General features: G+C 38.9%; 1 protein-coding gene and 1 long non-coding RNA gene across 2 annotated transcripts in view; one reads left to right on the forward strand and one right to left on the reverse strand.

Annotated features, from left to right (window-relative positions):
- csmd2 (CUB and Sushi multiple domains 2) overlaps positions 1-21,801 on the reverse strand; it is a 290,206-nt gene that overhangs the window by 217,937 nt on the left and 50,468 nt on the right. The window contains exon 3 of the mRNA XM_085395216.1: positions 19,900-20,012. Coding sequence (XP_085251342.1) covers positions 19,900-20,012 — 113 coding nt within the window. The remainder of the gene's footprint in view (positions 1-19,899; positions 20,013-21,801) is intronic.
- Positions 3,100-5,325, forward strand: LOC146644105 (uncharacterized). Its single transcript, XR_014909438.1, has 4 exons — positions 3,100-3,280; positions 4,087-4,242; positions 4,327-4,419; positions 5,223-5,325. It is a non-coding gene; the product is annotated as an uncharacterized LOC146644105 (long non-coding RNA).

Here is a 21,801-nt window from a genome sequence, read left to right on the forward strand (position 1 = left end):
TTTTGCAATGATACATTTCCATCAGGGTGCAGCAACAACATTGGGGCAGGGATAGCTCAGTAGGTAAAGTGGTCGCCCCATGATCGGAAGGTCGGCGGTTCGAATCCACTTAACGGCTACCCTGAGGTACCCCTGAGCAAGGTACCGTCCCTACACACTGCTCCCCGGGCGCCTGCTTAGTGGGCTTCCCACTGCTTCACTGAGTGAATGGGTCAAATGCAGAGAAAAACAAGTAATTTCCCCATGGGGATCAATAAAGTATCCATTATTATTATTCCCTCATAGCTTCATCCATTACCTCAGCGCACTGTGTCATCCTTGTCTTTTTAGAGCTCGCACTTCTTTCACTGTATTACGTCTTCCCAGTTTGTTGCTCTATATTCCTCTTCTCCTTCTCCATATGCTACAAAGAGACCATCTTCTAAGTCTCTTGTATCTCCATGCTTCACCCTTGTCTTTCTCACCGCTTCCCTCCTGATTTGTTAAGATTCAGTCAGGGTACCGCCTATTGGTGCGTACCCTGTCAGTGTGGAAACAGCAGGGAGCACAGAGGAGTCCTTTCAGAGAAGAAAAAAATAAATACAAGCATGTGAAAAACACCTCCACGTTCACCCTGCACACCACAAGCTCTGTATGTATGAGAAGTATAGGAATGCAGACAGCTGCATGCCATCACGCACACAAGCAGATAAACAATACTGGCAACACATCCAACCCCCTGGCCCAGTGTTCGCCTCACTTTGTCTTTCACTCTCTGCCATTGTTATGGTGCTCACACCTCAGTTGCCCTCCTGCTGGGACAGACTTCCTTTCACCAACACACAGCTCAGTTCTATAGAAAGTCATATGCATTCCTCACAGGTAAAACAAAACAAAACACAGCAGTTAGTTTAGGAAGGCCAATAAGAAGTATGAGAAGCGATTGCAAAAACCGTGAAACATTCAGATAATGCACATTATATTCAGTATTATACACAGCATTGCATAACTGGAGAAAGAATCATATCACACAATGTTTTATCCTTAGATCTTACACATAAGTACAAGCCACTGGAAACCACCAAAGATCTTCTGCCTTGCACAATTTAACATAAAAATGAGAACATGCATAACAAAGCGGAATGAAACCTGTTTATAACTCATTTATATTGTATGGAATAGGGAAAACCTGTATGTTTATGCCCACATTTACTTAAACTGTGATTAAATATGTATTGCACACAGTGACACACTCCCAGCTTCAGTTTCCAGCCTTGGAGGGGAGGAAAGTAGTACAAGTATTGACTAAAAACTGAGAGCTTTAACAGTGTTTTTTTTTCATGAGACATTAATAGCAAACATTTATTTATTTATCCACCCCTCCATCTATTTTTTATTGCTCATCCAGGGCTGGGTCAGGGGGCGGGGCTATATATATATATGTACATATATATATATATATATATATATATATATATATATATATATATATATATATATATATATATATATATATATATATATATATATATATATATTGTGTTGCCTGCAAAGGCAGTAACAAAAAAAACTTCATAGGTGAACATATGGACACACTCTGAAACACTGCAAACAAACTCACTCAAAGCGATAGGTTCACAGGGAAGACGACCTTTCTGTGCGTGCTCTGGTGCACAGTGAGTGCTACGTTTATGCGAGTCCATAGTGTGTGAGTGCGTATGCCTGTGAAGCTCGTGTGTGCACATGTCTGTGTATACCCATGGTGTGGGGTGTTGTTTTCCACCCTTTATCTGGAGAGCAAAACAACAACTTGTCCTGACCGCAGACTAGACCCTGTCTTGCCGCCCATTCACCCAGAAAACAAATAGAGGGCAAGAAAGAATGAGGGTAGAGACCAAAAAACAAATAAAAAAATGAGTGTGTCTTGCAATGCTGTGCAGAGCAGACATGCCTGGCAATGACTCGCGGGGCAATGGGAACTGTCAGGAGCTCTTTTCGCTCATGTCGGGTCTATAAAAAGAGGAACAGAATAAAGAAAATATGAAAAATAATTCCAGAAAGGCTCAGATGTGGGATTCAGTATCAAATATTAACATAATGTGAAGCAGGGAGAGGCAGCTGGTATGATTTCAACAAATACAATTCTCCTCTGAACCCCACCAAACCAGTCATTTTGAGTTAGGAACAATATAACGCATCATTACACTTGAGCTAAGTCTAAGAAGCTTGTCTCCAACTTCACTCTCTCATCTGACAAGTACAAATAATTTAGATTGTTCAGAAGTCAGAAAACATTTAACTGCCCCTACAAGGAATTTCACATGAAGAGAAAAGGAGCCAGAAAGAATAGTTTCTCATAACTGTCAGAATTTTTTTAAGTTAATTTTTTCTTCTCACTTTTGTGGTACATACAAAAAGCTGATTTGAAAAACAAGTGCACCATGGGTACCATGGTTGCCAAAGTTCATCAGCATTTCTTGAGAATTGTGTGACTGAATTCAGTGGAGAATGAATGCAGAATGTGTGTTTGTGAATGCCAGTATCCATGAAAGATGTATGAATGAGTGTGTGTGTGTGTGAGCTCAAACAGTCTTCATTAGGCTGACGGAGAACTGCCGCACAACAATCAGCCATTAATTAAGTGTCAGAAGCATTTAACGGTCAGACACGCTGGCGGCCGATTCCCATGCCAGACACTAATAACAGCCACAATCTGCCAGAGCGGAAGCTCTGCCTACCCAGACGTGCCAGACAGCCCATATTTTCAAAGAAAATTAGTAAATAAACATAGTAAAATTACAGCCATACACTCAAAAAACAGATTCAGGTCCTCCTTTCAAAGAACACATACAAATTTTGTTAGTTGTTCATAAATGTAATTAAAAAATACCAAATTAATTTGATTTTCTTTGTGTAAACCTAAAATTATTCTAAACCAGCAGAGGCTGATTCTGAACACAAAATGAATGAGTTTGTTGGGGCACTGGGGGTAGGAGGAGTACATTTTTGCAATTAAGTATTTGTAAACTCAAAGAAATAAATTCAAGCCCCTCTTTAAGCTTAAACATTTTTTTTAATCTCATTCAACGCAAATGTAGCACTCCAGCGTTACTGCAATTATTATTCGTGTGGTGAACCTAAATTATTTTCTCTCAAAGCAGTCTTTGTTACAAGAACACAAAGTTATTGAGTTACACAACGGTCCGCCTTCTTTGAAAATTTTGCGCTCTTTCAGGATCACCTAAATGAATGCAGCTGCTCTTGGCCTTTCTGTACTTTTTGGATAAAACTACACCTTCAGGTAAGGTAAAATATTATTTTTTCATATATCCAATTGTGTATTTCTTTATCAGCTAAATCTATGGCAATGCTATTTATCATAGAAGCTTGTAACAGTTGTTTTTTGAACTTTTGGTGGTGCTACCATTCTCTTCTCTGCTTGAATACTATTTTTTTTGACAATATAGCCAGGTCTTTTCAAAAGTGCCTTGTTTTAGAGGAGAAATTGTGTAGCTGCCAACTTTTAAGTCGGAACGTGTGCTAGCTTATTAGCAGCTAGCCATTGTGCTCAATGAAAGATGATGTCCTATAGCTAACTTCTTTCTTACTGTTTTCTTTTTATAATCTAAAAATTATGTATTCTGTGTTTATTATTATATAATGCCATTTTCTAGTAGAAAGTATCGTTTTGAGGTGTCTTTAAAAGTACTACATAGTTTACTGAGGGTGCTACCAAAAGCGAACCATGTGGCCGGAAGAGTAACTGCAGGCAGCACAATGCGCACTCCCGTGATGTTCAAACCTATTTATTATTATAAAAGATTTCGGCTACGTCCACACTTACACAGGTATTTTTGAAAACGGAGATTTTCCGTTTTCGTTTTAAAAAATAATCCCGTCCACAGGTAAACGCAAAAATGAAGGAAAACGCTGCTAGGAACATGCCAAAGCAACAGGTGGCGATATATTCCTAAACTCAGCTAAAAACAGTTTAGGTCTTGACAAACTTCACTGATGGTTCAAATGTTTAGCAACTTTCAGTGTGTTGATTCAGCAGTCTGTATTTAAACTTCTAGTTTACTATATTTATGTATGTTTTATTTCCAGGTGAATGCAGACTTCCTGCAGATCACTACAAAACCCCTGCAGGCGAAGTTCTTGGCTCAGCTGGACAACTTAACAGACAAGCTGATGCAAATTTTTGAGGGGAGCAAAGGAGCAAAGGGCCAAAAGATCAAGGATATCATGGCGATCAGTAGTTTGGTCAGTACTAATGATAAACCCATCAATTAAATGCAATCAATCAATTCCATTTTTTTCACCCTTTTTTTCCCACCCTTGCATTAGTGTGATGACATCGACATAAAGAGGGAGCATACTCTTAAAAGCCTGGTGATCTACTTTAATGAAGATCCAGACCTACTGTTCAAGGAGTATCTGGTACGCTTATCACACTTTCTTTTCTAGATTCAATTTGAGTTAGGTTCATCGCACGCAAAATGCTCATATATTCAAATAAGACAATATAATTGTGAAATATGTATTACTCTTAATAGTCATTGTTGAAACTTGTACTGGAGAGCACCTTTTAAGGGGACAGATTCAGTAAAAATTCAATTGTTCATTTTTTTGGGGCTGCCATGTAGGTATCTACCTCTATAAACACGGTAAATGTGAAGAAAACATTCATCCACTTTCTGTCAGTGTTTAAATTCAGTTTATTTATATAGCGGTATATCACAACAACAGTCATCTCAAGGCACTTCATAAAGTAAACACTCCAATGAAATTCAGTTAATTATGCCAATTAGTAAAAAGTCTTCTATATAAGGAACCCAGCAGATTGCATCGAGACACTGACTAGTGTCACTGGCGTTACAGCGATCCTCTGGTTTCCGGAATAATGTGCCTAAAACAAGCTGTTTCAAAAGGTCCCCAATTGTCATGAAATAAGGGAAATTGACCCAGCCCCCCCCCCCCCCACAAACACACACACACACCTACACCTATAGACACTTGAGGAGCTGCTCCTCTATTTCAAGCCCCTCCCAAAGGGAGGTACATAATACCTTAGCCCAAACTATTGATAGAGAACAGATTGATGGGTTTTATTCATGTTTGGAGTGTTTATAGAGGCAGTAGAGACCCATGTTTCAGCACAAAAGGATACAAAGCTGAGTTTTGCATAATATTTCCCCTTCCAAGTGACAGAGCCCTTAAACCTGAAACATCCTGTTTTTCAGACCTCCTCCACTGAGGATGAACAGTTGAGATCCACTGCAGCAACTGTCATGGGTATTTACACCATCAGAAGAGAAGGCATTCAGGAGCCAGAGGATGTTGCAGTTGTGATTGAAGGTACTACAGTTATGAACAACCTCGGTAGTGTCATCATGTCATTCATCGTTCTCTTTGGACTGATTTATGCACTTGATCTGAGCTATCCAAATGACCTCAAGTACACTTTCGAGTTATGTCAGAAGAATTTAATGAATCTGGATGGACAAAGGCTCAGTACAAATGCAACAAATGAAATTGAAGATGTTTGCTTAGGCAAACAAGACCCCAGCACAAAATTTGATTTTGGCCTTTTTATCTCTTTTGTTCAAACTGTGACCTTTTTTTCCCCCTTTTTTTGAAAAATAGAAGTTGTCTATTTTTGTCTGCTGTTCTGTTGTGAGTGATGTAACCTTTAATCTATACTACTATAGATGGATAAAAGGACTGTGAGAATTTAGCTCAAAAAAAATTCAATGGTTGTAACCAGCATCTTCCTTTTAATTGCGTTTGGGATTTTCGAAGAGACAAAACAAATGTTGACAAGTTTGGTGTCTTCCAGTGTTTTAAAGTTGGTGTTCCCGTTCTTATAAGCTTGTAAAAGTTTGAATTAGAGAAATAAAGGTTTTTTTTATTAAAATACCTCCCCTTTGGTAACACAAAATGTTCTTAATGAAAATCTTTTTTATATATATATATATATATATATATATATATATATATATATATATATATATATATATATATATATATATATATATATATATATATATATATTATATATTTGTATTTAAGTATTTTTGGGTTGTTTAAAATGTTCAGTGACTGGCATAATATGGTGTGAATTGCAATGTTTAGTAGGTTATCATTGTGAATTTGCTGAAAACCTACCTGCAAGTGTCACTATAAATATATATACAATGATTCTTACGTGAAATCGGATTTTACAAATTCCAGTTTGTTTTCAGTCTTGCCTAGTAATACAAAGGTGTGTGCTTTTCAGATTTGATATTCATTTCAAATGTAAGGCACTTTTTTGTGAGCACTTTGATTTTGTTAAGGTTAATTTGACCATGTGAAATGTATGTTTATTCACAAAATATTCTGTTTCTGCTTTTAATTCAAGTGAATAAAACTGAGTTGAAAAAACAAATTTATTTTGTCATTATTTTAATAATTAAATTAGTTTTCTGGTAATTAAAATTATGATTTAGTTGAACTTAAAATAATCATTTCAATTCGAAAGAAAATCTAGCTCAAATGAATGACATTGTATTGAGTTGAACCAACCAAAACCTTTCACATCTTATTAATGTAATTTTTTTCCTTTTAAATTGTGTTCTACTGACTCAATTTAATTAAATTGTCATGATGTATGTAGATTTGGTTGAACCAAAATAAATGTATTACGTGGAAAACCTGCCATCAGTCAAATTGAGTTCATCCAATGACTAATTTTTATGAGTGTAATAGCTAATATTAAATGGAAGCCTAGCTAAGTTCAGGCTCTCCAACTCCATTCTAATCTTAAGCACTTGTTCCTTGCCGTCCTACTCTCAGTATATCTGCTTGTCACTGTGACATTCTCCTTGGAGCACAAGAACACACGCAGTATATCCAAGATAGAGAAAGGAAGCAGCTGTTTTTAGGAGCAGCTCTTGATCTGTGTGGTAACTATATTTGACCCACTGTCTCTATGACAAAATTAGAAAGCCATTCTGCTGTTGTGAAAGCAGGTGTGTAATTTGCAAACACACCAAGACCACCAGGGAGTTTTTTTGAGACATTTCTGACCAAGAAGGAAGAAGCCTTAATTGACCTAAATTTAGCTGGACCTCTCTGGAAAAACAAAAATAGATATACACCATGAAATTAGCTAGAGCAGTTACAAGAACAACTCAGTGTTACTTAAGTTTTAGTTAATACAAGTTTTACAGGAGCTGGTGATTTATACATGACCATAACTACACTTATCCGAGTCTCAGAAAATAAATAATACATCTGTCAAATTAAAATATGCTTGAAGAAAAACTATTAAGATACAGGAAATAATGTTGCTAAAATGTTTAATCCAGCAGGCGGTCCACAAAGTCAAGCTGCATTTGAGGCAAATCAGCTCATCTCAGATCACACATCAGCTTATAGCTCAGTTGATTACCTTTCAAACATCCAGCCTCATGTAACCCGCCTAAGGTTAATATGCATCTGCAAGCTGTTTTGCAACCCATCTCCACACTACTTCACCTTTTAACGTAGTATCCAAATTAATTATTTTATCTACTTATGTTTTTTTACTCTTACAGTCTAACTTTTCATATATGCTAATGGCATGCTGTCCTATGTTTTCCACATGTATACATGTTAAAGGGCCCAGAACAGAGCCATTATCAACCAGTACAAAAGAAGGAATGGCAATATCAATCTACTGCCCATTACCAAGGCAAAAATGGCAAAAACACCAAATTTCACGCTACTTGTGCCGTACAATACTATACAAAAGTCTGGATCCACCTCTCATTTCATTATATTCGGTTATTAAAATGGAGTAGCTTAATGTTGTTTGTGTGTAATTTACGTTGAGTAGGCTAACCACGTTATTACATTAATGCATGTAAGGTGAACTAGCAAACACCGTCGTAGTTACATGCGGCTGTCTTCTTGTTTGATGGCAGGTACTACCTTCACCCTGGCCAAAAAGGCTAAAATGACCAAAGAAAAAGTGGAAAACAGCTAAACATGAGAGGTTTTTGGACAAAGTTTGTTTTTTCCATTGTTTAAGCACTGCTTCCAGCCAAGAGTGATGCCATATATGCCCCATAGCTGCAGAAAAGGCTAACATTGTTATCTTTTTACAAAAAAACAGCTGAACATGAGAGGTTTTTGGACCAATTTTGTGTTCTCCATTCTTTAAGCACTGGTTCGAGCACCGTTTAAGCACCGGCACAGTTTCAAAAGTACTGGTTTGGGCACTGGTATCGGATAAAACCTCAACGATACCCATCCCTAGTTGTAAATATATACAAGGCGAAAAAAAAATAAAATTCAATCCTGACAAGCTTGAAAGTCAATATTGATAATTTGAATGATCACCTTTATTCATCAACACAGTTTGAACTCCTTTAGGTAACCTTTCTTGAGATTTAATTAAGTAGTCTTCAGGAATATTTCTCCAGGCTTGTTAAAAGCCATTCAAAGCTCATCTTTGGATGTTGACTACCTTTTTTGGTGTTCTCTGTCAAGATTATTTCAATCATTTTAAAGTCTTGGTTCTGGGGAGGCCAATCCATGACTGATTTTCATTTTGTGTTTTACTGTCCAGGTATGCTTTTATTGTAATAGCAGAGTTTTGGAGATCTCTGTCATACTGAAAAATAATATTTTTCTGCATTCATAAGCTTGTCAATTTTGGCAAGAGCCCCAACATCACTAGCTGAAGACCCAAATCATGACAGAGCCTCCGCCGTGCTTTACACACTCCCTGTTGTACCTCTCTGCTGACCTCCTCTGTAAATACTGACAATGATTTGAAGCAAAATTTAGATTTGTTGTCACTGATTTTGTGGCAAGATATGCCAAGTTTTCAGCTAATTGGCCCTTCTTGTTGATGCCAAATTACTATTATATGCCTGTCAAACTGTGTCATCTTTTGCATTATTTCATGAATTCAATTAAAGAAATGGGAACAAATTATGTGTTTTTGCAGCAGGCTGCTAACAGAGTGCCTAAAGATGTCATTTATGAGTGATTCATAGGTCAGCGCTATGTGGCTCAATGATTGAAGAAAAACTTCAATAGACCATCAGAAAGCCTAAAGAACTGAAAACCATTTAAAAACATTACAAGATCCACCCCCCCCCCCCCCCCCCCAAAAAAAAATAGGGGTGGTTTAAGACCTTTACATAGTATTGTACTTTTAAAGGGAAATATAAGTACTCCAGTACCCCTAACAAATGAGACATTAGCATTAATGGCAATAATAATAATAATAATAATGATAATAATAATATCCCCTGCTTGTCAATCCAAATGCCTGCAATAAGAACAGTCAGTATTATCAAAAGCTTAACATACTGCCTACTGGGGCCCGTTCTTCGTACCTCGCTAAGTAGGTTAGCTGGATTTGATTGTTGACGATTTCGCCTGATCTTGGATCGTTCGGTTCCCCGAAGCTCATCCGGGACTTGCTGTCATAGCAACAGAGCCGTAAGCGTAAACCTGCTCGGGAGCAGGTTTACTTTATGTAAACAGGATTAGATCGCGGCCACGCAGGTATGTCCGCTTCATTTATACGAAAGCAACAGCAATATTCCACCACTGTTTCACCATAAATAAATAACATCAATCTAACTAAAGACAATGCAGCACCTGATCCATTTATTGATTTCACACAGATACATACAGGTCATTTCCTAAAAAAGGGAAATGTACTATTAACATTCTATCACATGTATGTGATTATTACAGATGTAATTCATATTTCAGAGTAGCAATTGCAAATTACTTTGTGTAATCAAGATGAGAGACCACGGCTATAAAAGCGAAGGTGGATTTGGGAAGCCTGTCGCAGCCATGTCCTGTCCGTATACGCGAGCCACCCTTTGCGGAAGGTGCAAGATTGATAAGGAGAGTTTTCAGAATTCAGCGTATATTGCGGGACAGACAGGATCCTTTAGCTCAGCGCGACAGTGTGCTCATAGAGAGATATCGATTTTCCCGTGAGGATATTATTTACTTAACCAACTTGTTGACGAGGGGGTGCAGGACCACCACCTGTCTTTTTTTGCTCTGCCCTTTTCTTGGTTGCTGTTATAAACAAACAGATTATTTCACGGTCTCTTTCCAAGAGACGAAAAGCAATATAAGTGATAAATATTACCATTCTGTAGAATATTCTTATATTTCACTTTTACCTGTTCCCATGTTCTAGTGGGTCCTGTTGTGGCTCTAATGTGAAAGGGGATATAATATAACATATTATAATATAATATAATGTAATATAATATTGGATAATATAGTGTGATATGATAAATCTACCCTACCGCCTACTGGTGTTGGCCAGAGGGGCCGATGGCGCGATATGGCAGCCTGGCTTCTGTCAGTCTGCCCCAGGGCAGCTGTGGCTACAACCGTAGCTGCCTCCACCAGTGTGTGAATGTGAGAGTGACTGAATAGTGGCATTGTAAAGCGCTTTGGGTGCCTTGAAAAGCGCTATATAAACCCACTCCATTATTATTGTTATTATTAAATTACTTACGAGTTTAATTTGTCAGCAACTTTCTGCCAGCCCTCTCTCCTTGCTTTTGCAGCCTTTGCAGTGTTCCCTTGCGTTCTGATTAAACTCTGAAACTCCTGAAATCCCTCACTCAGGAGTTCTTGCTCTGCTGCCGGAAAATACCGAGCCGAGCGCGCTCCGTCGACATTTTCGCCGACCAATCAGAGGGTTGCCGATCAATGTTTCCACTATCGATGCGTAGCCCCTTTTACGACACCCAGTGATGTCACATTCCTGCGTCCAGCTGTACTAATCGTCAACAGCAGGTGTGTTCGGGGAACCGGATTAGCGAGCTCACGGTTAGCGCGATGGTTTGGTCTTGGATGTGTCATTTGATCTTGGATGTAGTGAGCGACGTACGAAGAACGGGCCCCTGAATGCACTGAGAGGTTAACATCCATGGCTAGCATGAATAAGCAACAGACCTTTGTCTACAGCAGACGTTTTGACCAGTCATAGCAGGTGCAATTACTAGCATTAACATCTTTGTTCCATTTAGCAGTCCCGCTAAACCATGACAGTGAGCCAGCACGCACATTACCAGGGCCCTGAAACTAACACAGCTAAAGAGAAATGTCATGATTAATTTTACTAATTGCACCCGTGCTTTTCCCGCTGTGATCTGTCAAAAGGTCTGCTGTAAAAAAGCTCTGTACATGTACAGTGATATTCTTTTCATTAGGCTACAGAGAGATTTAGGCTAAAACCTGAATATTTGAATCAGATAGGGAGGACCAATCTGATCAAAGAATAAATACCTGTTCTGAAATGCCTGTACACAGGGAAGGAGGTAAATTTTGTTTAGTTTTTACAATATGAAAACCCAAGGAACCAGGAGAAACAGTCAAACGAAGTTGAAAAACACAGTTTAATCATCATAATTAAGTCTAATCAGAAACACAGGATCTACTAAAGATATATTTGGTCATACCTGGACAAATGGAATAAAAATCAATGAAAAACAAGAACATAACAAAGTCCTTTGGGGATAAAAAGAAACAACTCCAAATTAAGATGTATGTATGTGACTAATACCATGGCAGAGGTTATTTAACCTGAATTGTTTTGTGTGGTCTATAAATAGTTGCAACTATTAACAGACATCACTGCTGTAATTATAATGTATATTAAAACAAGTTCATTTAGGGTCGAGTTCAGGTAAATGTGCTCTGTTTAAACGTACTGGAGAGCTCTTAAATAATTCAGCAATAGCAAATGGAACAAAAAATCATTATCCTCTTAATTTATTTTGTGATTCATTTTATGACAATGCTGATATAAAACCATCATTTACTACCCCTTTCATCTATGCTTTTCAGATTCGCTGCATAATTAAAGCTTTAATTGTCATGGCAGCAAAGCCAACTGATATGTCATGCTTCTCCTCTGCTCTCATCCCAACCGGGTGAAGGAAATGGTCTTAAGGGGGAATAATAATAATGACAATAATTATTATATCATCAGCAGTATCAGTTTATGGGTTCAAAGCATTTTTGCATTCACTTTGAGTAAGAAGCCAAACTGCCCCCAGTAAACACTGCAAAGGTTTTAGTTTTGACAACGCCAGTCAACGTCACTGTGTATGTGAATGAGGTCTGTTGAGGTTATGAAGTATTTCCACATATTTTCTAGTAAAGGCGCCGAGTACCATGACTGCAGATAATTTCAGCTCACAGGAAACTGATCAAAGTCAGACAAGGGCAGATGGTGATGAATAGCGCACATGCAGCAATCAATATGGTCCATCAGGTACTTCTCAGTACGTGCCCCTAGTTTCAAAGGCCAGTTTTTTTACACATATGCTTTTTAGCCACTTTAGACCTAATTTTAAACACTGCCTGAAGATATCTACTCAGATTTATGGTGGCTAGCAAAAATGATCAATAAATTGACACATTTCCTCCTAAACCCTGCTCTTCTTGAATCCCTCTGTTTAATGGCCGTCGTGTTTTGTCAATCTTGCCTAGAATAATTGTTTATCCCAGTCAGACAACACTGTATAACATATTTGTTGTTGATACACTCAAAATCCAAAAAGAAGATGTAACTGTTTCATGTTTATCACATTATGCAAATAAATAAGAATCTATTATAGTGGACTTGAGCCTTCCAGCTCGGAATGAGCTGATAGAAAGGCCCTACTACTACTACCACTGCTACTACTCCTGCTACTACTACTGCTATTACCACTGCTTCTACTACTGCTACTACCACTGCTACTACCACTGCTTCTACTACTGCTACTACCACTGCTACTACCACTGCTTCTACTACTACCACTGCTACTACTACTGCTACTACCACTGCTTCTACTACTGCTACTACTACTACCACTGCTACTACCACTGCTACTACTACTGCTTCTACTACTACCACTGCTACTACTACTACCACTTCTACTACTCCTGCTACTACTACTGCTACTACCACTGCTACTACCACTGCTACCACCACTGCTATTACCACTGCTACTACTACTACCACTGCTACTACCACTGCTACTACTACTACCACTGCTACCACTGCTACTACCACTGCTATTACCACTGCTACTACTACTACCACTGCTACTACCACTGCTATTACCACTGCTACTACTACTACCACTGCTACTACTCCTGCTAATACTACTACCACTGCTACTACCACTGCTACTACTCCTGCTAATACTACTACCACTGCTACTACCACTGCTACTACCACTGCTACTACTCCTGCTAATACTACTACCACTGCTACTACCACTGCTACTACCACTGCTACTACTCCTGCTAATACTACTACCACTGCTACTACCACTGCTACTACCACTGCTACTACTACTACCACTGCTACTACCACTGCTACTACTACTACCACTGCTACTACCACTGCTATTACCACTGCTACTACTACTACCACTGCTACTACTCCTGCTAATACTACTACCACTGCTACTACCACTGCTACTACTCCTGCTAATACTACTACCACTGCTACTACCACTGCTACTACCACTGCTACTACTCCTGCTAATACTACTACCACTGCTACTACCACTGCTACTACCACTGCTACTACTACTACCACTGCTACTACCACTGCTACTACTACTACCACTGCTACCACCACTGCTATTACCACTGCTACTACTACTACCACTGCTACCACCACTGCTATTACCACTGCTACTACTACTACCACTGCTACTACCACTGCTACTACTCCTGCTACTACTACTACTGTAATTTGTAATTCTATAAAAAAAAAAGAGAGAAAAAGAGTAATGATAGAGAAACTGTTTACCATGCAAATACAGAGGCAGCAGCATGCTTGTTTTCACAGCAGAGGAAAATGTGTAGTGCATGTGTGTCCAAGCTCTCACACACAAACACACACACACTCACAGAGACAAAAGTGCATTCACAACCTGTCCAGTCCAGCAAGCGCTCAAGAAAGATAGGTGGGTAGCAAGACTGGAAATAACTACAGTCAGCAGTGGCTGGGGTAAGATATCAGAGTTTGTCAGAGATGTATTCAAAACCCATTTGCTTCATTACAAATGACATTCATCTGAATAACTTTTGAATCCAAATGCAATTTCCAGCGAATTTAAAAACCGTGCCTAATGCAGCTACTGGCAGTTTGAGACCATGCTGACATTTAAAGTGACCACTCCCTTTTCCAGTTTTACATGGAGCCAGACAAGAGTCAAATATTGCACACCCAGTTTTTTGGGTTTGTGTGTGTGTGTGTGTTTTACATGAATACTGTACTTAATTGAGGTAATCTGTGTCTCTGTAACAGTTGCATGGTACTGTTTTCTATTTTTGGCATGTTTGTCAAAGCTAAGTAAAAAACCTCCCTAGCAAAAGTAATGCATGTAAAATAATAATAACGTTAACCTAACTGTGTGCTTCACCCCTGTATGTTGTAGCTGTTCCAATATTCAACTAATGCTCACAATGTGGACTAAAACATAATTTTTTGCCAAAACAGAATGCTTAAAAAGAGCAAGGAAACACTGTGAGAAAGGTATAAACATTTGTAGAAAAAAGATGGCAGCTAAACTTTACTGAATTTTACTACATTTCTCTAAACAAAAGCAATTTTACCAAAGCAAGTGGCAACAGCATCCAAGAAAAGCATCTCTTTCAGCATGTTGTAAAACCTCCTCAAGCCCTCACAAACACACAAACAGGGTGATAATATACCCCTCACTCCAATGTGTATTACTCCCTGTGGAGAGAAAATGGAACATTAGGATTTGCAGGATTTGATCCCAGTCTACACTCTCCTCTTTTGCCTCTGTCATCACACTTCCATTTGGCCAATATCGAGACTTAAGAGGACGAGCCTCATTTTTCAATTAGGCACTAAAACTCACTCGTGCTTCACTGCTCTCTCATCATGCTCATCTAGTCACCACTACCTTCTTCCCACTCAAAATAATAGAGAAGACAGAGGGAGAAAGGGTGGGGTGGGGGGTGGCGGGGCAGAGTGCCACATAGAGACAGTATTGTAGATCAGCTCTGATGAGTGCGGGAGAAAAGCCGCTTAGCTGGAGTGACTCCCTCCGCTGCTCTTTTACTCACTTTCAAAAGAAATGTGACTGCCTGTGATGACATTATAGCAAATCATTTCAACACATTTAATTTTTTGTTAAGTCTCCCTCGTTAAAACACAACAAACTGACGCACTTTTCGAATGTAAAACAGTATAGAATTAAGTAATAGTGGTGATATGGATAAAGGTGAGGCTGGTTAATAAAGTTTGCACTCATAAAATGTTATATACGTCTCTTTCCCCCCCTAATTTCAGACACCTGCAGTGACTTGCTGAGGAAGCAGACTAAAGAGTCAGACTGCCTGAGTTGTGCAGCAGGGCTGGCTGTGGGTTGCTTTTTTTCTTTCAGTGACCCAGTTGGGAGGCACATTGACTATGCAACAAGACACAGACTGAAGACAAACTTGGCAGCACATGACTGGATAATCATCACAGTACTTTCATATTAAAAAGATGGGGAGGGCGAGCGAGTGATAACATTAGGGAACATGCTACAGAATATGGAAAGCATCAAGGATGAGATTCAAGGTGCAGCAGAAGCAGGAGGAAAACAGGCAATGGTGGTTTGCAAGGACTGCAGCAAGACGCTGAGCGATGGAAGTTCATATTTCAAGAAGTGTTTCTAATGTTCTTTGCCTCCGTCTCTATTGCTACAGATTAAAAAGGAATAAAGACTTTAGAAAGATATGGAGAACAGAAAGAGAGGAATAAGACGTTGGGGAGGGGAGAAAAAAAAGAGTCTGGTGGTTGCTATGGCGACCAGAGGGGAGAGATTCCAGAGTGGTCTCGGCCATTACGCAGTGTGTTGGGGAGCTGGACTGTGCAGCACTTAGGCTTATTGCAGTGTGGGCTGAAAAAGAAGAGATATATAATATAGACGAGAGGGGCTCACACCAAAATGGTGGCTGGTAAGCACAGTGCTAATAAAAAAAGGGGGTTGAGTACTGAGGTGCTGAGGAAAGCCAATCAGGCTGAGCAAAAAAAGGAAGAAAGAAACAAAAAAGGTTTATCTCATTCGAGAAAATGGGAAGAGATCTAGTGGGTGAAACCAAAACACACAGACACAGGATGTCCACATAGCAATATATATATATATATATATATATATATAGAGAGAGAGAGAGAGAGAGAGAGAGAGAGACTCACTGATCCCCTCCTACAGCAATCAAATACAAACACTCTGCTAGTAACAAAGCCAAGCTACCATCTTCAGCTAAGCAGTGGAGTCATATATAATAACAAGCACAGCAGCTTATAAGACAGCAGCTCCCTGTACTTGCCTTTAAGATTTGGCAAATGGAAGCACAGTTAATTTCAATTATCTTTTTTCTTGATTAAAAAAAATAATCTAAATGTTGTCATCATTCATTTCCATGATTGAAGATGTTTCTTCCAGAAGAAAGGGTTCTCTGGTTGTTTTTCCCCCTGCATATCCTCTACCGCAATATCATTCCTGTATGGCACAGCTGTACTGTAGTTATAAAAACAACAACAACTAAAAAAAACAGCTTATATGGGATATAGAATAGCTAGCAAAGCTATATAAATGCATACATGTTACTGCTTATTTTTATATTTGCATATGTAAATCCAAACCACACTGAATAGAATTCTAAAAAGATGTAAGTTTAAGGTGAAAATCATTTTTCATATTTAACAAGCTGGAATCACAGCAGAGGCGTGATGCAACCAAGGTGCATTCTGGGTAATGCAACCTACAAACAGCTGGCATTCTTTACTTGTGTAAGTTCATTATTCACAAATCTGCTTTCCCTGAGGAAAAGATTACACCTACGACTTGGACTAGAACTCTTATATGGAGGGAAAGTAAACAAAAAAACTGAGAGAAAATGATGGAGATACAAAAAGAAAGATGGATGCAGGTAACATGTTGTTTAACAGGGTGATTATGATATAAACTTGGTACATGAAATACAGTAGCTACACTTAAGATGAGCTTGGCATATAGTTATAAAATGTGCTTGCTATGAGAAAACAGAAGGAGATTGTGTAGAAATCCATTATGCATACAGTCTTGTGGCTGCCCATTGCATTTTACTGCAATAAAAGAGGGTTAGTGCAGAGAATAAAGACTGGTCATGTGCAGCGTTCCTTGTTGATATGTGTATTTGGCTCAAATGGAGTGCAACAAGCTGCTTAAACGCACAACAGTTTTGGAGACAAAGAATACAAACTGAGGAAAGGGTAATCTGATATGCTGAGTTCATGTGAGAAATTGCTGAAATTGAAAAGGCAAGAAAATGAATGTCACTTCATTCATAGGTATAATTTAAACTTCCACCTGGCAAATGGCAGATACAGGTGCGTTCCTGAGATGAGACGGTGTGATCGCTGATTATGTACAATCTTTGGTCAGTGCCTGCTCTTGTTCCCTGCTGTCTATTTCTGCACATTTCTAACTGTGAGCTAATCAAATCAAAGCAGGGAAATACCTCTATGCCAGCAGTTTCTGGTCAAACCGACTTTAAACGAAGGGGCACAAAGCAGTGTGTCAGCTTCCATGACTTCTTCCTGCTGTTTCTTGGCTTCCAAGGTAGTTCAATTGCCGAAAAGTCATTTGAAACTTCACATTTCTCTCACAGCTTCCAGGTATGAGGTTGCCAAACATTAAAAAGCAGTGGAAAAGATCTATTGTGAAATATAACTGGGAGAAATTAAATTAAAATGCAAAATCTCTTCATCTCTTCACTTAATGTTTTACACAAAATCTAATAAAAAAAACAGGTCTGTTTCGTGTTTAGTGTTTCATTTGGTCACCGTGGAATAAACGAGTGACCAAGCTGCTGTTAGGAGTTTGCTGATTCTTATCATTGTTAATTTTAATAAGTAACTAAATAAAATCGATCTAAGAATGGAGATTCATTACCTCTAGCCTTTGTACAGTACCAGGAGACACTCCATGTGTGCCAAATGGTAAAATGGTTTTTCAGGGAAGAGCAGAACAGATTGACACAACTCCATGAAAGGAGGAAGAAAAAGGGTGGTGGCTTCACATCTAAGAAATTAGGGATAAGAGATGCTAAAATTCTGATGTGCATATACTGTGTAATACAGGCCAACTGTGGGTGGTCTCCTGTCCATTCAGTTACAATAAAGCGCTGCTATGCTTTATTTCCTGTATTTTTTACTCTCCAATTAACATTCACTCTAACCTGCAGGGCAGCACCACATGTCAGCTCAACAGGGCCCCTCTCTTTTTCCCTATAGAGGGTCAGTGCAATTGGTCTTGCCAATGTCATGTGAGCTGGGAGACAGGTAATTACGGCGTTGCACTCATTTCCCCTGGTGCTCCACAGGTTTGCTATCGGCTAGCCTCTGTTGTACCACAGCCACCCCAAGATGTGCATTCATTTTTTTCCCTTCAGATCCCCAAAACAGCAAGCACTGAGGCACCATTGAAGGTTTAAAGGGGGCAAATTTACCTCAACTTAGTAGAGTGATCACTGTAACTTTTCCCCCCCTATTATCAAATGTAGCATCGAGTCATGAACAAAAAACGGAGGATTTACAAGGTTGAAGGGAGTAATTTACACAGGTAACATTTATCAAGTTTAAGCTGTTTCCCCCCTAAAAAATGGTCATTTGGAATTGTTACGTTTTTGGTTATTCTTCAAGTAACAAATTCTTATTAGCCCGGTGATTCTTTTTCACAGAATCTAAAATTTGGTGTCCAGAACACGGTCAAAAAAAGGAAATGTATTGTACAGTGCGGGTTTTTGAACGCTTAGCTTTGAGATGTGCTAATGAAAGACTGTAGATCAATAGAATAACAATTTCTACAATCGTTTTTGCACTCAGAACTACTGAAACAACAGGGGACCAAGCACTGGGACAAGTTTAATGCCAGTGTCAACACTTAACAAGTGGATTCACGCAGCTTTATTGACATGTGCTATCAGCAGTACAGTTTGTGCATAGGGGTAAACGATTGCTTACAGCACAAAGCAAAAGTAGTTGGTCTAGCAGTGAAACTGTTCAAACTACGAAACACAAAGCATCTGCAGTCTTGGCATTACTTTAGTTGCCAATGTAGTTTTGCAAACTTATTTGCAGCAAGAGAGAGTTAAATCATCCAAGGTCAGAAGCTAGACACGACTGGCAGTCTTGTACCCACTAGTGAGAAAGAAAGATGCAATGTCCCAATTGCCTCCCAGTGGAATTAACAAACAGACTCTTTTATTTGGCTTTACATAGTTACACAGTGTGGTCTTGGGCTTTCTGAGTCTACTGTTGTTGCTCCAATGAGCCACATCCCTGCATTCACAATATCTCAAAAAGACTGACAAACCCATGTCAGGTAATTAGCCTAATTAGTCACTCACTTGTATTTTCTTCTCCCTAGGCTCACCGCTACTCCTACATGGAACTGAAGCGTGCTATCATTAATATCACCTCGCCATGGATCATAAAACACTGTATGTCACCATGATAAAAGTGCTAGCTCTAGCATGAGAATGGACAAATGATAACCCATACTAGTCGGATAGAATGGCTTTAAATTACACTACCAGATGACTGAATTAGTTGAGTACCCATTGGTTATTTTGTACTGCAATGACTCACCCATTTTCAGCCCTTTTGTTACAATAATCAAGAAACTTGTCTCAATAGCAGCAATATCAACAGTGTTTGAAAAATAGCATTATTTTCTAAATTTTCTGCATAAATCGCTCACAAAATACATTTTAAAAGTGACTTTTAGAACTGAAGATTTTTTTAGATTCAGTTTAAATGAAACATCGCATTGAAAGACATTAAAGTAAGCTATAATAGCGGGTATTCTATGAAGATGGAAGTTGAGTTACCTTCATATGCAGCTTTGAATCCCTGCCCGCTGACCGCATAGTCAGAAAGCAGCCACAGTGTGAGCCTGGAGCCCGTACTCACAATTGGTGGAGGCAGCTGGAAGCCAGTTAACCTAAGAACAAGTGGACAGAAGGACATTAACGGTGAGACAAAAAAAAGAAAAAAAATTAAGATCCAATCAATAGCACAGTTGGTTGCAAGGTCAGGTATGAAGCCCACTTCCATCACACCAGCTTCTATTAAGCCAGCTGTTACCTCAGGCATTCAAGGATCACTTTTGTATAACGAGGCTCTGAATCATCAGCAAATTATTAAAATGCCAAGACCTCAACAAGACAGTTAACTAATTTCTTTCCATCAGCAAAGACACAGTAAGTGCAATCATGTATTCACAGTAAATTAGAAACACAGCAGCCAGCAAACAGATAGCAAACATACTGTCAAACTGATTCAACAATCATTTCTAATAACCAAGCCAGTAGTTTGCAGATTATTACATATATTACATGGCCATGTGTCTGGTAAAGGCGCTGGTGACTCTTTAAAGCTTTTTCCACTTTCCCCACCAGCTTGGTGAAGCAAACCTGCTTCTAACTATCTATTTATTTTTTAATGTTTTAATTTTAATGTGAATATTTAATGAGTTTTACTTGTAAATATAAATATATCTTTAGCCCTCTTAACCTTGGAAACTGTCCTCCTCCTTCGCAGGACTCCCAATTTAATAAATAAGAAATAAACATATGCTCACTGCTGCGAGTATGAAAACACAGAATATGATAAAATGCCAAATAACACGACAATCAATAAATGATTTGTTAATTATTGTGATCCAGATTTATACACACTAGAACTCTGAAACCTCTTTTGCAGATTGGTGGTTGCCTCGGATTTGTCCGTGTCACACGCCGTGAATAATGCGCATAATACCAAACAATATTCTCTCTCCGAGAATAGATGAGATCGCATAATGCATACCACAACACATATTACTTATGCATTCATGATATTTGATGTTGTGGCCAAGTGGCCCAGGTGCACATGACGCACACACACCCCCGGACCATGACAGGCCACACCGAAGGCAGTGGCAAAACATTGGCAAGGCACATGAATGCACATTTAGGAAGAGTTCTTACATAGTCAACCAGAAAAAAAGGGTATTGGAATAACATTGTCACCTCTGTTGGTGGATCTGTTTATGTAACATGTGGTACAACGCACAAGCATATTTAAGATTATTTCAATATGCCTACATTTAGCCTGGAACGGAGAGTTTTCTGCAATAACAACCAAATTCTATTTCCAAGTGGGCCAATTCTAACATAATTCAGGTGTTTTCCTATCTCTGAACTGATACAGAACAGTGCCTTTACAAACAAACTCTCAAAAACTAAACCAAACTTTCTCTAGCATTGATAAAGTGAAGTGCTAAAAAAGATGAGCTTTTGAGTGTTAAGGAACATCTCGCTTGTGCTGGGCTGGACCCCCTTTTGGCTTCAGAACTGCCTTATTTCTTCATGGCAGAGATTGAGCAAGATTCTGGAAAGATTTAGGTCCATACTGACATGATAGCATCACACTATTGCTGCATATTTGGTGACCACAGATCTATGACTCAAATCTCCCTTTCTGCCAAATTCCAAAGATGTACTGAGATCTGGTGACTGTGGAGGCCATTTGAATTACGTGAACTCATTGTCATGTTCAAGAGACCAGTTTGAGGTGATATGATATATGATCCTGACATGACACGTTATCCTGCTAGAAGCAGTCATCAAAGGTGGCTACACTGTTGTCATAAAGGAATGGACACAGTCAGCAACAACACAGGAAGGCTGTTGCATTTAAATCAACACCAATGCTCAGTTGGTACTAAGAGGTCTGTGAAGAAAATATCC

This window comes from Rhamphochromis longiceps, linkage group LG22 (assembly GCF_057381845.1).
Source record: "Rhamphochromis longiceps isolate RC_006_pf linkage group LG22, R_longiceps_female_GT1.1, whole genome shotgun sequence".
NCBI lineage: Eukaryota > Metazoa > Chordata > Actinopteri > Cichliformes > Cichlidae > Rhamphochromis > Rhamphochromis longiceps.